The sequence below is a fragment of the Petromyzon marinus genome, chromosome 55 (assembly GCF_048934315.1).
Source record: "Petromyzon marinus isolate PM22_M1 ecotype Great Lakes invasive population chromosome 55, UKy_Petmar_22M1.pri1.0, whole genome shotgun sequence".
Taxonomy (NCBI): Eukaryota; Metazoa; Chordata; class Hyperoartia; order Petromyzontiformes; family Petromyzontidae; genus Petromyzon; species Petromyzon marinus.
Genome location: NC_133721.1, coordinates 12,267,114 through 12,284,103, shown reverse-complemented (window position 1 = coordinate 12,284,103; position 16,990 = coordinate 12,267,114). Strand labels below are relative to the sequence as shown.

General features: G+C 52.9%; 1 protein-coding gene across 1 annotated transcript; it reads left to right on the top strand.

Moving 5' to 3' along the window:
* Positions 1–3,727: 3,727 nt before the first annotated feature.
* On the top strand, positions 3,728–16,409 carry RARRES1 (retinoic acid receptor responder 1). Its single transcript, XM_032975023.2, has 7 exons — positions 3,728–4,200; positions 5,327–5,410; positions 8,073–8,135; positions 9,240–9,453; positions 11,207–11,343; positions 14,538–14,663; positions 16,143–16,409. Exons 1-7 carry the CDS (start codon positions 3,892–3,894, stop codon positions 16,269–16,271), a joined length of 1,062 nt encoding a protein of 353 aa, XP_032830914.2. The 5' UTR covers positions 3,728–3,891; the 3' UTR covers positions 16,272–16,409.
* Positions 16,410–16,990: the final 581 nt, after the last annotated feature.

Below are 16,990 nucleotides of genomic sequence, written 5' to 3'. Positions count from 1 at the left end.
CATAGCCACCGTGATGATGAGAGAGAGAGACACGCATACTCCAAATATACAGCAGCAGGCGTCAGGGTCGGGATTGAACCCACGACCTCCTGTACACCAGGCGAGGTAGTTAACATCTCCTAGCCACCGTGACGCCCACGATGGCGAGATGTATGGCTCAACACAGAGAGGATAATGCGAACCAGGAGATCTTTACCTTACAGATATTTTGGTTAACCGTGCTCGAGGGAAAGGGGGGGGGGGATCCACGTTTAATGGTAGGTTAATTGACACATTCCTGCAAAGGGAGCTGGTAGGAACGTTGGGTTGCTCGGTCAATGGCCAGGGTCAACGGCGGCACCACGTGGTGTATTCCGCAAATATGCCCGACTGTGAGGGCGGGCACAAGCCGGCGTGAGTAGGTTAAACGTTGAGTTTTATAAGGGCACCACGGGGTGACCAGCCCCTCTCCACCCAGCCCCACCCCTCCCACCTCCCACCCAGTCCCACCCTCCCCATCTAGCCCCTCCCCACCCTCCCCACCCACCCAGCCCCTCCCCACCCTCCCCACCAAGCCCCTCCCCACCCTCCCCTCCCCTCCCCACCCAGCCCCACCCTCCCCACCCTCCCCACCCAGCCCCTCCCTCCCCAACCAGCCCCTCCCCACCCTCCCCTCTCCACCCAGCCCCACCCCTCCCATTTTTGGATGCACGACGGACGGACACAACAATCCCCTGTGGGCTGGTGTAACCAGGAGGTTCCTACCAGTATAATCGCTCAAAGTACAGCCCTGAGCCAAGGCTTGCAATAGCGATAGTGGTAGCGCGCTCGCGGCTCGAATCAATCCGGCAGGCCGCCCTGGTCAATACTGCGGGCGCAGTAACCATGGCGTACTGCGTGCCGTCTGCTTCGCGGTGGACATTACAGATCCCTTGCCGTCGTTCGCGATGAGTCAGCCATTGTGCGGCGTCCCGATCCAACTTCGCCAAGAAGAATGAGTCGCAAATTACGCAATTGGAATTTCACAAATATATAATCGCACCGCTAATAATAATAGTAATAATTTAAATTATTAAATCGCCCTTAAATAATCGTTCTTGGGGTGCTACGCATGAAAAGGTGGAAATAGTTTAACATCAAGCAAAGGAAACAAGAAGTGAGACGTTCGTTTGAAAATAGCTAAAGAGATAGAGAACGCAATTTTGAACAGATACGTTTTTAGTCGGGATTTGAAGGTTTGTAAAGGGTCTTGGATTAGTCGTGACCTCGATGGGGAACGAGTTCCAGAATTAAGGTGCTGCAATTGCAAAAGCACCGTCACCCCCCCCCTGAGTGTGGAGCCGAGAGACCGTGGTGACGGCGAGCAACGCACAATCTGATGATCTTAATGATCTTGGTGGAATATTCGTGGCCGAAGGAGGTCACGGATATAGGGGGAGGAGCAAGTCCGTTTCAGGCCTTGAATACCAGCAAGAGATTATTAAAATCGATACGGGGTACGAACAGGGAGCCAGTGAAGGGACAAGAGAACAGTCCAGACAGTCTCGTCCCTTCACCTGATGAAGGCCGCTTGTGTTGTGGCCGAAACGTCGCGATTTTTTGTTATTTTATTTTCACCTACGTGACTTTACCCAATAGAACCAAAGAGTAAGAGAACAGTTGTTTGATGTAGATCCTCAAATGGTGTAGCGGTTAGCACCCTGGCGGACGCATTGTGAACGTACTGCATGCAGCCTGTTGAGCTGAACCCGACTGCTCGCTTGTCCAGTCGCCTTGGTCCCACAGAGGGGTTCCCTTGAAATCAGAAGAGAGATGTTCCTGTGTGTGTGTGTGTGTGGCGAGCGACCAGTCATCTCAGTCATCTCAGTCAGTCGACCCGTGGCATCTGGGTCTGCCCCGTGACCTCCTGCCAGCGGGCGGTTCGACACTTCACGTGGCCTTAAGGTGCACTTAGCCTGGCACAAGCGTCGTGTTGACGTCACCGCCACTTAGTGGCGAATGGCGGTTGTTGTTGTTGGGGAGCGGCGGTGTAGTGGTTAGCGCGTGGCGCTATAAACCCGGCGACTCCGGGATAGATTATCGCTCACGGCCAACACCAGTGACGATTATCTGAACCGGTTCCGGGCCTCCCCTAGTTCGACTCAGCCTCAAAATAGGTAGCTGGTGCGGTGTGTAAACATCGATACTGGGGAGACAAAGGCGGTCGGGCGTGGTGCTGGCCACCCACCCCCTCGTTTACCGTTCCGGCCTTAAGTGCTCGCTAACATCACTTGCACCTACAGTATGTTAAGGCTATACGGGGGATCTTTGTTTTTTTGTGTAGCTCCTTGTACTTTCCCCCGCACCTCCGATTCGCACGGTTGGCGACGTACGGTGCGAAATAAGTTCAACGTACATACGTCAAGGAATTACCGCAGCGCCGTACAAATTGCAAACATTTAAGCAATCATGCATGCCAGCTGAACACGGCGTAACATACGCCAATCTAGCAGTTCTTAGTTAAACATTCACGCATTTATTTTACCTTAAATATACATTTTCACGAAAGATTTCTCTCAAGACACAATTGTCAATGTCTAGATTCTCTTCCGACGCCACGCTCCGTGGATCAAAGAATCTGACTCTCGACGGAGCGACGTTTAATTGGAAGCCAGCTGAGCTGTTACGGACAAATCCTTGGCCCGATATGCGTCGACTGCAGAGAGAGAGAGAGCGAGAGGACGAACACTAGACTCTGTGCCATGAGAATTGACTCAAGGCAGCGAGTCAGGCGGCTGTCAGACTCGCAGACGAAGTTCGTGCGAATGCAGATTGCGCTGAAGCAGCGTGCGTGCGTGCGCGCGTCGTTCGGGGGGGGGGGTGGAAGGCAAAGCCTGTGGTACTCAACTGAATCGGCATCGATCAGCATCGACGCAGCGGCAGCAAGGCATTACAACAAAATTAAATCCCATCATCACCACCGCCGGGGGTGGTATTTTTGACCGCGCGCATGTTTTTTTGTGTGTTTTTAAACAACTCTCCTGGCAACAATATGAATGAATACACTTCTGAACCCACCGCGAAAGGAAATACTGTGTGGGGGGGGGGGGGGAGAAAAACGCCAGGCCCCCCCCCCCGCCATGAAGAATTAGCATTCTCGCCGAAGGGAAGCGCTTTGAATCCTTGCAAACTCTCAAATGCGTTTGCGCATTCGCCCCCAACGGTTTTTCTCATTCAGCGCTGTCAACTTTGGATGCGTGAGACGGCGGCGCCCGTTACGGCCATTGGCACGCGGCGGCGGCGGCTGCGATCCGCGTGCGTGGGCGCGCGCGTGGGCAAAGTGGGGGGCGGGGGGCTGGCACGGCGAGTGGTGGCGGGGTGGTGACGTCGGCTTTGGGGAGTTGGGGGGTGGCGGGGTGGTGGTGGGGGGGGGCTTTGTTTAACGAAGCCGCACAGACCCCTTGCGAGCGCGGTTAACGGTGAGACACAGCGCGAAGAGGCAAACGGATTCAACAAAACTTAGGAGCGCTTCTTGGAAAATGAGGCAATTAGAAAGTGCGGGCGGAGGTGGGAGTAAAGGGGGGGAGGAGGGGAGGGGGGGGCTGGAATTTGCATCAATTTAAAAGCGGCACGAACCGCTTTTGTTGTTGCCATAAAAAAAAATATCACAAACTTATCAAACGCATTTCGTCTAACGCGAGGGAGTGTGGGTGGTGGTGTGGGCGGTGGGGGGGGGGGTATTTAGTAGTGGTGGTGGGGGGGGGGGCATGCAGCAGCTTCCCTGAATCGCCACTGGCCCTGGCAAATAAGTCACCACTGCAAAAACACAGCGGGGACGCATTGCTACATCTCGCTTGTTTGAACAGGGAGCCCTCCTCTCAAAGCAAACATCGCAAAGTCCTTCCATCGCAAAGCCACCGAGGTAAAGCAGCGATGGCGACGGGGGCTGCATCGACATCCGAGGCTGCCGCGCGATTGCTGCTGCTGCTGCTGCCGCCACTGCTGCTTCTACTGCCACCGTCCCTCGACGGCTTGTCGATCGTCAGCAGCTGCCCCGGCGTGCACGGCAGCGACAACTACCGCAAGTGCTTCTGCGACGAGGGCGGCAGCTTCGTGTGCGACCTCTTCGACTCGCACGCGTTGCCCAACCGGCTCGCTCGCCTCGCCGCTGACCGATACAACGTGGAACGCGGATCGCCCGCGCGCTCCTACGAACTCCGGGGGGTCATCGCCGCGCAGGAGGTCAGAATCTAATCGGAGGCGGGTTATTACGTTTGATACACCTGGAGGAGGGGGGGTGGGGGAGGAACAACTCCGCGTGAGCTGTAAAGATCATTTCTCACAGATGTCCAGTGGGTCAGTCAATCGGTCGCAAGCAAAACGGGACAGAGTTTAGCCGCAAGGTGGCTGTGGATGGCATTGAAAGGGCCACGCCGTGAGGTTCGTGGCTCGAATCGGGCGCGTGCCGCCCCGGTTGCTACCTTGGGCGCTGTGGTAGGTCAGCCACGGAAACGTTGTCCGCTTCGCGTCGAACGCCAGACACCGATCACCCACCACCCCCCACCCCCCACCCCCAGACCCTCTCCCCCGTCCACCTCCGACGAGGTCATTCGGAACGAGTCGGCGGCCACTGCGTCCCGCGTTCTATGGGCCACAGTTGGGCCCCCTTCGCGACGGGAATTGGTGACACCGCAAGTGACTCGGCTGGCATTACAGATATCGACGATCATCGACTTCTTCCTCACCGACTCCGACCGGCACACCGATGCCCGCTAGGATGGCACGGCCGCCTATTGCTGTTTTTTCTTCCTGGATTTTTCTGTTGCGTGGAGTCACTTTAAGATGTTTTCTTGTTCATGCTTTTGTTTGTTGCGGTTGCACCCGAGTCAAGAGCCGCATGGCTCACAGGGTTATACCTAGAAAAAAAACTGACCGTGCACGCACTGCAGACCCGTGCGCACGCGTTGTTTAGTGCGTGTGCACGTGCTGGCACGTGTACCGTGTAACCGTGTGGGACTCGTGTCGCCAGCGTGCGTAGTCAACCGCGCCAATCGGCGGCGTCGTTTCAGTGTTGCGACTCGGAGCGACGGCGGGGGGGGGCATCTATTCCGCGTTGTGAGCATTTTCGAAACGTCACGCGACACGAATTGTAAACGCTGTGGGTTTACTCTCCACCACAACACACACACACACCCGCGTTCTGTACTGGTAACGAATTGGCATGTTTAAAATTTTTGTTATTTACGTGCCACAACCTTGCTAATTCGCCGTGTCGAGTGGTGTCGGGTTTTGACGACACATTTATATTTACGCGACCTAACCCAACGCGTCCACGGCCTTCCCTTGCGCTCTCCCTCCCCCCAAACAGATCCTGTGCTCCGCGCGAGAAGCCAACGCCATGGACTGTTGCGAGAGGGCCTTTTTTGGAGGGCTCATACCGTGGAAGGCGCAGGTAATGGAGTCGATTTGATGGACGGGGTTAGGTAGAGAAGGCCGGGAGGAGGAGGAAGGCCTTGGCTGGAGGTGTTCCGATTCCTGAGAGGAGAGTAACCGGGGGAGGGATTAATTGTTTTACCAAAGCGGGTAACGGGGACTACAATTCTACCAGCGAAGGGGTAACGGAGAAAGGGGATTACAATTCTACCAGAGAAGGGGTAACGAGGAAAGGGATTTACATTTCTACCAGAGAAGGTGTAACGGAGAAGGGGATTACAATTATACCAGATAAGGGGTAACGGGGATTACAATTATATCAGAGAAGGGGTAACGGAGAAAGTGGATTACAATTCTACCACAGAAGGGGTAACGGAGAAAGTGGATTACAATTCTACCAGAGAAGGGGTAACGAGGAAAGGGAATTACAATTCTACCACAGAAGAGGTAACGGAGAAAGTGGATTACAATTCTACCACAGAAGGGGTAACGGAGACAGCGGATTACAATTCTACCAGAGAAGGGGTAACGAGGAAAGGGAATTACAATTCTACTAGAGAAGGGGTAACGGATAAAGTGGATTACAATTCTACCACAGAAGGGGTAACGGAAAAAGTGGATTACAATTCTACCAGAGAAGGGGTAACGAGGAAAGGGAATTACAATTCTACCACAGAAGAGGTAACGGAGAAAGGGGATTACAATTCTACCAGAGAAGGGGTAACGGAGAAAGTGGATTACAATTCTACTAGAGAAGGGGTAACGGAAAAAGGGGATTACAATTCTACCAGAGCCCTAAACACCGAAACATAACGCGGAGCTATGTTAAGCTTTATGTTATTTATTAGGTGTTATAGATTACGTGATATCTATATATATATCACGTGCTATAGATATAGATTACGTGATTTAGATATAGATTACGTGTTATGGATATAGATTACGCGTTATAGATATCGATTACGTGAGAAAGATTACGTGATATTGTGATGTACATTACGTGCTATAAATATAGATTGTTCGGTGTTTTTTTTTCCCGTTGTAAAACGGTTTCCTCCCAATGAACGCTGGACGGAGTTGCCGTGGCGACGTCATTTCGTGGCTAATGTCTGAGCCACCCATTCCCAATGTTGCGTCCCCCACAAAAAAAAAAGAGATTAAATCAAAGTCAGCCGAGGAACGCGCCTGGTCAATGTCACTGCTACAGGTACAGCGTGAGTCTGGTGGGGCCGACGCTCGACGCGGGTCGGAGCGGCGTGCCCGACTTAGCGACGGGTCCACGCGGTTCGAGTCGTTTTAAAATGTGGAAGTCATTGTCCTCAAATCTAGAGCGGTCGCCGCGCCGAGTGAGCGCGACGTGGCGCTCGTCTGTTTGAAACAAAACAAAAAACTCAAAACAAAAAAAGTAAACGGTTGGAATTCCACATTCCCGTGGCAGAGGTGGGTTCACGGATCGGAATTCGTTGGACGTTCCACAATGTAGTACCTATTTTGTCGACTTTTGAAAGATGATGGGCTGAGTGAAATTCCCCCCCCCCCCACCCCCCACCATCCCCACACCCCCGGGGCCGCGATTTTAACTCGAAACCTTACGAAGGGAAAGGCAGCGGTCGCTCTAATCGAGGGCCTTTGATGTTGAACTCCTGTCCGTTGCCTGGCAACCTCTCGCTGACCTTTCCCCCCAGTGACCTTTAGGTGAGTGCGTGTGTGTGTGTGCGTGACTTGCATGGGTGAGCGAGCGATAGAGTGCGCGCAGGGGTGCGTGCCTGAGTGAAGCGAGCCTGTAAGACCGCGCGCGTGTGTGTGTGTGCGCGTGCGGGACGGGGTGGAGCAACGGGTAAGCGCGCTGCGCTGCGAAGCCGGCGAGCCGAGTTCGATTCCCGCTCGTGGCCAACACCGCTGACGATTATCTGAACCGGTCCTGGCCCTCGCATAGGTCGACTCAGCCTCAAATGAGTACCCGGTGCAGTGTGTAAACATCGCCACTCGGGAGACAAAGGCGGCCGGGCGTGGTGCTGGCCACCCACCCCCCTCGGCCTTCACAGGTGCTCGCTAACAGCACTTGTCCCAACAGTCTGTTAAAGCTACACGGGGGATCTTTGTCTTAGCAGTGCTGCTCACGGTCAACACCAGTAACGACGAACTGGACAGGCGCTGGAACCCACGGGCGCGTGGAACCCATTGAGCCTCAGCGATGTCACGCAATCCGCGCCTCGTGTTCAGCCGCAGACGGAGCAGAACATGTAACTCGGCCGTGATTGGTGACCGCGGCACCAGTGAAGCGTTCCAGTTGTAGATTTGAAGCAATAAAAAGAACAACAATTCTTGAGACGTTAAGCACCGAGGTGGGACCAGTGGCTCTCGCACTTGCGCTCCGACAACTCGGCAAACAAAACAAACACCCGAGTTCGATTCCTGGACACGGCTGGGCATCGTGATTCGAGGCTTCTCTCGCTGCACGCGGGTTCCTGGGCATTGTGCGGATTTCTCGCTATACACACGGCTCACCTACTTCTACGCAAAGTTCGCCCTCCTAGCGCGGTGTGAATTCGCTCAGCTGTGCGGACCACCAACACGCCGCTCGCCATCAACATCAGTGAGGCTTCTTTCGTAGTCGTAATAATAACAATAACAACATGTATTGTGTGAGCTTTATTGATGTCATCTTATTATCATTTCAGATGGACACAAATGCGCCTTCCAATTATCACTTCGCCTTTGAATTAACAGAATATCCGAGCAAGGTAAGCTGCATTCAGATGGTTTAAACGTATACGGGAAGTCCCCTATTTACGATGCTCCTATTTACGTTGCTTCCCTATAACGTTGTGTCCCTGAAACGTAATTTCACTACAATATTGTTTAACCATAACGTCATTTCACTATAACGTTGTTTAACTCTAACGTCGTTTCACCATACAGTCATTTCACTATAACGTTGTTTCACTCAAACTTCGTTTCACTATAATGTCATTTGACAATAACGTCGCTTAACTCTAACGTCGTTTCACGATAACGTCGTTTCACTTTAACGTCGTTTCACTATAACGTTATTTCACTATTACGTCGTTTCACTATAACGTCGTTTCACTATAACGTCGCCAACGAATTAGGTGGGCGGTGGTGCCATTTAATCCCTTGAACAGGGCCCATGCCAACCACGCCACGCCAGGGGTTAGAGCAAAGTGGATCGCAGTCGAAATGTCGCGGGTCAAAATTCCGGTTTGCGAGGTTGACTCAGCTCATCATCCCTTCCTACGGGCTGGATAAAACGACTACCACTCTGTGTGGAAGTTAACATGTGTTGTATGCATCTTGAACTTATTTCGCACCGCGTGCATAGCCAACCGTGATAATCGGAAATGCGGTCTTATCCATAGGACAAGCGCTGTTGTCCTATAGAACGGACTCAAGTCACCTCCTGCCCCACCGTCCCATAGGCTATTTCCACCGCTGGCTCTTGGCTGCAGATGATAAATGGGCACCAATGTGTGTACGTGACTCATCGGAGCAGGGGGGGGGAATAAATCACTCGTGGCTGACCGAAGCAAAACGTTATTTTCACGACGGCTTTGTGCGTGCACGCGCGAGGAACTTCCTTCGCGCTGTACCTACGTGGCCAACCGTGCTAATCGGCGGTGCTGTCCGTCCCACCGCCGCCGCGGCAGGCGTTGCCGAGCTCCCACGTTGCGAACGTCAGGCGAACGTCAGGCGAACGTCAGGCGAACATGACAACGTAAAAACGTGGAAGACGCGCCCCGACACCCAACTCGGGTCTCGACCAACTCTCGAGACCCGTGAGGCACTCACCCCCCCCCCGCCCCAACCACTTCTTCCTCTCTTGGCAGCTCGTGGGCAAGTGCAAGGCGCACATCAGCTTCCCGAGGCTGCCCGACAAGGCCATGCGGGCCGACCTCCTGGCCTGTGACTTCCCGCGGGGCGGCGACGCGGGGCCAATCCCCGTCAAAGACGACGACGCCGCCGGCGGCGGCATCTCGCTGAGAGACGCCCTGGAGAAGCTGGGGACTAAACCGCCGGCAGTCATCGGCTCGGTGTTCCCTGGTAAGGAGAGGGAGGAAATGAACGCAGAGGTCAATGGTCACCACCCCCCCGTGGGACAGGCTAGGCTAGTTGGGGCGAGTGCTTTAGCGAGGAGGCCGGCACACTGGCACACGAAGGGGGTAGAGCGTGGTGGGGCAGCACCGCGCCCGGCTGCCTTTGTCTCCCCCTCGTGCTGATGTTTTACGCGCCGCAATAGCTACTCGTCTTAGGATGAGTCGACCTAGGGGAGGCCCAGGATCGGTTCAGATAGTCGCCACTGGTGTTGGTCGGGAGTGGGAATCGAACTCGCGTCGCCGGCTTCGTGGAAAAAGCACGCTAACCCGCTACACTACACACACACACGCATCCACACGTACACACACACACTCACAACGACAACAATAAAACATCCTATAACACAACACGCCAATATATGACACTGCCGGCTCGCAAATTGATTTTTTATTTTCACGAAAGCCCCCCCGCGGTCCCAAAACATAGATGGGAAGGGGAGCGGTTAATTTCCCACACGGGCTCGGCCATCGGCACCATGGGGTGCCCATGCCCCCCCCCCCCCCCACTGCCAATTCCCCCACCCAGCCACCACCCCCACACCCCCGTTTTCAGGTCACCAGTTTGAACATCACTGCTGCCCCCCCCCCCCATCCACCGCTCTCCGACATCAGCGCCAGCGGCTCCTCGCCCAGGAGAGATGATTTACAAGCCGCTCACGCGCGCACCGCTCCACGGCGGTGACGACGAGACTCCGTGGTGGCGCGTCCGACGCTTGCCGTTGTGGCTAGGAGATGTTGACTACCTCGCCTGGTATACAGGAGGTTGTGGGTTCGATCCCGACCCTAATGCCTGTTGTATATTTGAAGTTTGTATTTCTCTTTCTCTCTCTCATCATCATCACGGTGGCTAGGAGATGTTGACTACCTCGCCTGGTATACAGGAGGTTGTGGGTTCGATCCCGACCCTGATGCCTGTTGTATATTTGAAGTTTGTATTTCTCTTTCTCTCTCTCATCATCATCACGGTGGCTAGGAGATGTTGACTACCTCGCCTGGTATACAGGAGGTTGTGGGTTCGATCCCGACCCTGATGCCTGTTGTATATTTGAAGTTTGTATTTCTCTTTCTCTCTCTCATCATCATCACGGTGGCTAGGAGATGTTGACTACCTCGCCTGGTATACAGGAGGTTGTGGGTTCGATCCCGATCCTGACGCCTGTTGTATATTTGGGAGTCTGCGGTGTCTCTCTCAACGTGGCCGCGTGGATTTTTTCTCCGAGTCCTCCGGTTTGTCCCCTCCACATTTAGCATCGACGTCACGCGTTTAGAGTATTTGGCTGCTATGAATTCTCAAGTGATGAGTCACTTCGTTGAGCTATCGTTTGTGGCCAGATCGCTTCTGACAAAGAAGCACATAGCTCAGTGGGTCCTAACCTGGTCAAATAAAAATAGTTTTAGTTCAGAGGCTTTTGCGGCCAAAGCCTCTGGTTATTACCGCACAGTGTTGTGTTAGCCATGAAGGGTAATCAGAATATTTATTTATACTGGAAGAATCCGATGAGCTATGAAGCTCTTTTTCCACAGACGTCCAGTGGTCACAGATGTCCATAGTAGAGGTGCAGTCCTGCAATTGCGCAGCCCGTGCCACTGCTGTCAGAAGCCACCCACGCCCACCGCCCCCCCCCGTCCCGCCACCACCACCCGCCCCGTCTGGAACTCTGGTTAATAAACTCTCTGTGTCCGCCTCGCGTGCCCCAAAGACAGCTTTGGGAATGTCCTGAGCGTGCTGAAACCGTTCTGGAGGCTGGCGAAGATCGGAGGAAGCTTCGTGAACCTGGAGAGGGGGGACGTAAGCAGCAAAGTAACGCTGGCCCAAGTGCGCAGCGTCCGGCAAGTGGTGAGCTCACCGCATCCAACACTCGCCCACACACACACACACACGTGTGTAAACACTGTGAAGTTGAACATTCCTCCCGTGTAGCCTCAACAGACGTTTGGGGCAAGTGCTGTTAGCGAGGTACCTACAAGACAACGACGGATATCGCCCATATAGCCTTAACAGTGCTGTTACCAAGTAGCATCGGTGAAGGCCGGCACGGCACACGAGGGGGTGGGTGGCCAGCACCACGCTCCACACCGCACCAGGCGCTCATTTGAGATTACTTGCACACACACACAGACATGCTAAAGCTGCCACAGATCTGGGAGGTTCAACGGGGACACAAGGTGACTGACTGCTCCCTCCCTCCCCATTAGATTCGCCCACTTCCACCACGAGCCCCGCCCACTCCCCCACTAGCCCCGCCCACTCCACCACCAGCTCTGCCCACTCAACCACTAGCCCCGCCCACTCCACCACCAGCCCCGCCCACTCCACCACCAGCCCCGCCCATTCCACCACTAGCCCCGCCCCACTCCACTACCAGCACTGCCCACTCCACAACTAGCCCTGCCCACTCCGCAACGAGAATTTTTATTGTTTTATATATATTTTATTATTTTATTGTTTCCCTTCAACATGACTTTACCGAAAGAGCTAAGAATATGAGCCTCAAATTTTGATTTAAAGCTTTCGTGACTGCAGTAATTCATATTCTTAGTTTTTTCGGTGAAGTCACGTTGAAGAGAAACAACAAAATAATAAAATATATATAAAACAATAAAAATTCTCACGACGTTTCGACCATAACTCAAACGGTCATCTTCAGGTGTGTTGGTTTGCATAAATTTATTTTTAAACGGCGCATTTATTTAATTATAAAAAACGTTGGCGTCACGCGCAGCGATTTGGCAGTTTGCCCAGGACTAGTCCATCTATTTTTTTTTGAAAAGAGGAGGGGGGAGACGAATTTTTTTATAATGTATGCTGTCTGAAAGCCACTGTAAGCGTGAACAATCAATTAAGAACTGAAATGGTTTATCAAATCTTTCCAATGATTGCTAAGATAGAATCCATCTTCTCGGTTGAAATTGTCTCTGTGCTTGTATATGTGGATAGCCTCATGAACGAATCTCTCATGGAAGCCAGATGGCTTACAAAGAACCTCCGTCTTGGAAAAGTCAATGGCATGTGAGCCTACTGAATTAGAACAATGATCTGCTACGGCCGAGGTGTTGGTCCTACCGTGTTTAAGGTCTGCTTTATGTTCACGAATGCGGTCCGAGACATGGCGTTTGGTTTCTCCAATGTAACTACTACCACAGAGGCAACTTAGTTTGTAGACACCAGGGTATTGTATGTCCGGAATCACATCTTTTACAGACGGAACCAGATCACGGATTTTATGTAATGTGTTGAAACGGACCTGGATCTTGTGTTTATTCAAGATTTTGGAGATCTTTTTTGTGATCCCAGCAATGTAGGGTAAAGTGATGGTTTTGAAAGGCTCCTCAAGAGGGTTCTTCTTCATGGTTTGAGTGATAGCTTTGCGGATTGTATAGTCGGAGTAACCATAGCCCCGACTATACAATCCGCAAAGCTATCACTCAAACCATGAAGAAGAACCCTCTTGAGGAGCCTTTCAAAACCATCACTTTACCCTACATTGCTGGGATCACAAAAAAGATCTCCAAAATCTTGAATAAACACAAGATCCAGGTCCGTTTCAACACATTACATAAAATCCGTGATCTGGTTCTGTCTGTAAAAGATGTGATTCCGGACATACAATACCCTGGTGTCTACAAACTAAGTTGCCTCTGTGGTAGTAGTTACATTGGAGAAACCAAACGCCATGTCTCGGACCGCATTCGTGAACATAAAGCAGACCTTAAACACGGTAGGACCAACACCTCGGCCGTAGCAGATCATTGTTCTAATTCAGTAGGCTCACATGCCATTGACTTTTCCAAGACGGAGGTTCTTTGTAAGCCATCTGGCTTCCATGAGAGATTCGTTCATGAGGCTATCCACATATACAAGCACAGAGACAATTTCAACCGAGAAGATGGATTCTATCTTAGCAATCATTGGAAAGATTTGATAAACCATTTCAGTTCTTAATTGATTGTTCACGCTTACAGTGGCTTTCAGACAGCATACATTATAAAAAAATTCGTCTCCCCCCTCCTCTTTTAAAAAAAAAAATAGATGGACTAGTCCTGGGCAAACTGCCAAATCGCTGCGCGTGACGCCAACGTTTTTTATAATTAAATAAATGCGCCGTTTAAAAAATAAATTTATGCAAACCAACACACCTGAAGATGACCGTTTGAGTTATGGTCGAAACGTCGTGAGAATTTTTATTGTTTTATATATATTATTATTTTGTTGTTTCTCTTCAACGTGACTTTACCGAAAAAACTAAGAATATGAGCCTCGTCCACTCCACCATTAGCCCCGCCCACCTACCACTAGCCACGCCCACCCCACCAACAGCCCCGCCCGCTCAATAACTAGCCCCGTTCACTTCACCCACAGCCCCGCCCACTCCACAGCTAGCCCCGCCCATTCCACCACTAACCCTGCCCACTCCACCACTAACACCGCCCACACAGGGAGCGGCTTCATCGTCGGTCTTCAGATATTGGCTCCGCCTACTGTTCATAGGCCTTGCCTACTCTGCCGACCCCGCCCACCATGAAGAGACAAAGACACGAATCGGACACGACACACCCAAACACAACAATAGCCTTCCACCACTCAGTTGCGGTGACGTCATCACGGCGCTGGTGCCAAGCTTGGTGCACCTTGAGGTCACGCTGACAAGTCACGAAACAGACTCAGCTGCCATGGTTAGACTGACTTAAGATTACCGGCAGATGCACCACCCGTGCTCTCCACCGTGCTCCCCACCGTGCCACCCACCGTGCCACCCAACATAATCCTCACCGTGCCACCCACCATGCCACCCACCATGCCACCCACCGTGCCACCCACCGTGTCACCCACCGTGGTCCCTATGCCACCCACCGTGCTCCCCACTGTGCCACCCACCGTGCCACCCACCGTGCTACCCACCGTGGTCCCAGCCATGCCACCCACCGTGCCACCTACCATGCCACTCGCCGTGCCACCTACCGTGCTACCCACTGTGTGGTGTAGCGGAGCTATTGTGTTGATGCCATTCCGCTCGCTCCGTTTCTCCGCAGCCCGAGAGTGACCCCGAGAGTGACCCCGAGAGTGACCCCCAGGGTGACCCCAAGGGTGACCCCAAGGGTGACCCCAAGGGGCTGCAGTTCCAATTCATTGCCCTGATGCACGAGCTCCCATCGCAGGTGAGGACCCCAGCCACGGCTGCAGACAAAGATCCCCGTATAGCCTCACCAGACTGTTGGGGCAAGTGCTGTTCACGGAGCACCTATTATTCATTTTACTTTGTATTTATTTATATTTATCAGGTAAGGCCCACTAAGCTACTGTATAGCTCTTTTTCAAAATCGACCTGGCTATCGCAAAATGATAGCTCAACAGAGTGGCTTATCACGTGTGGGAATTTACAGTAGCAGGCAAATCATCTAATCGCGTGATGTTGATTCTCAACTTGGAGAGAAAAACCGGAGGACCCCGAGGAAAAATCCACGCGACCACGGGGAGAAAAACACGCAAACTCCAAATATACAGCAGCAGGCGTCACGGTTGGAATCGAACCCACGACCTCCTGTATACCAGGCGAGGTAGTTAACATCTCATAGCCACCGTGATGATGATAAGAGAGAGAGAGGCACACACACACAACTCCAAAAATATACAGCAGCAGGCGTCAGGGTCGGGATCGATCCCACGACCTCCTGTAGACCAGGCGAGGTAGTCAACAACTCGCATCTCTTCCAGGGCGTCCGTCCAACGTGGAAGAGTAGGCCAAAATTACCCTCCCACAAGGGGAGGTATTATATCCCCGCCAGCAGTTGCTGTACCCGAGCTATTGCAGGGATGCGCCTGTAACGGGGTACGGACTTTCAGGACGGAGCCGTCGCCACGTCGCTGTCGACGTGCAGCCGACGGAACGATCCGCGTGTGAATCACATTCGTGATGGTCCAGGTCGCTTCTGAACAAGAGCTACTGTAGACTGCTCAGCGGGGCCTTTGCTGGTAAAATGATACAAGTTAAAATGAAGAAAAATGTTGAATAAAAGAAAATATGACAAATAGTTGAGATAGTGCGTCGCCGCTATCGACGGCGTCTAGGGCGGAAGGGCCGCTCTGTCTCTTTTACGTCACGAATGCGTCTTCATCATTAACTTCGTCTTCGTCTTCATCATCGTCTTCATCTTCATCATCATCTTCGTCTTCATCATCATCGTCTTCATCTTCGTCTTCATCTTCGTCTTCATCTTCATCATTATCTTCGTCTTCATCATCATCATCTTCGTCTTCATCGTCACCTTCGTCTTCATCATCATCTTCGTCTTCATCATCATCTTTGTCGTCATCCCTCTGCTGACGACATGAGCGACGCTCTCAGATCGAGCAAAGGGGTGGACTGGAAGCCGTCCAGCCGAGTATGGGCGCTCATTACGTGGCGTAATTAAAGAATTAAACAATGAAGATGGGGGCTTTTTTTTAATCGCGAAACGTTTTATCGCTTTCCACCGTTTTGTCCTCGGATGAAGAGGAGAGCAATTGGCGATGCTTTTAGATGTTTTAGATTAAAAAAAAAATCCCTCTTCAAAAAAGATGAACAATAATCAGCAAAAAAAAACTAATTGGAGATGAATTCAAAGCGACCACACTTTTTGACGATGGTGATGTTGCAGGAAATCATCACGTGCTCAATGCTGATTGGCTGGCGCGAAGGGCAGAAGGTCGCCGTGCGGTTCAACTGCTCCGAGCCGGCGTGCCTCGCTCCGGCCCCGGAGGACGGCTCCGGATCCGGGCAGGGCTAGCGGCTGGGCCATCGCGACAACTGCGAAGGAGCTCGCTCACTCACCCCCTCACCACTCACTCGCTCACTCACCCCCTCACCACTCACTCGCTCACTCACCCCCTCACCACTCACTCGCTCACTCACCCCCTCACCACTCACTCGCTCACTCACCCCCTCACCACTCACTCGCTCACTCACCCCCTCACCACTCACTCGCTCCCTCACCCCCTCACCACTCGTTCGCTCACTCATCCCCTCACCACTCACTCGCTCACTCACCCCCTCACCACTCACTCGCTCACTCACCCCTCACCACTCACTCGCTCACTCACCCCCTCACCACTCACTCGCTCGCTCACCCCCTCACCACTCACTCGCTCACTCACCCCCTCACTACTCACTCGCTCACTCACCCCCTTCACCATTCACTCGCTCACTCACCCCTCACCACTCACTCGCTCACTCACCCCCTCACCACTCACTCGCTCACTCATCCCCTCACCACTCGCTCGATCACCCCCTCACCACTCACTCGCTCGCTCACCCCCTCACCACTCACTCGCTCATTCACCCCCTCGCTCACCCCCTCGCTCACCCCCTCGCTCACTCACCCCCTCGCTCACTCGCTCACTCACCCCCTCATAACTCACTCGCTCGCTCACCCCCTCACCACTCACTCGCTCGCTCACCCCCTCACCACTCACTCGCTCACTCACCCCCTCACCACTCACTCGCTCA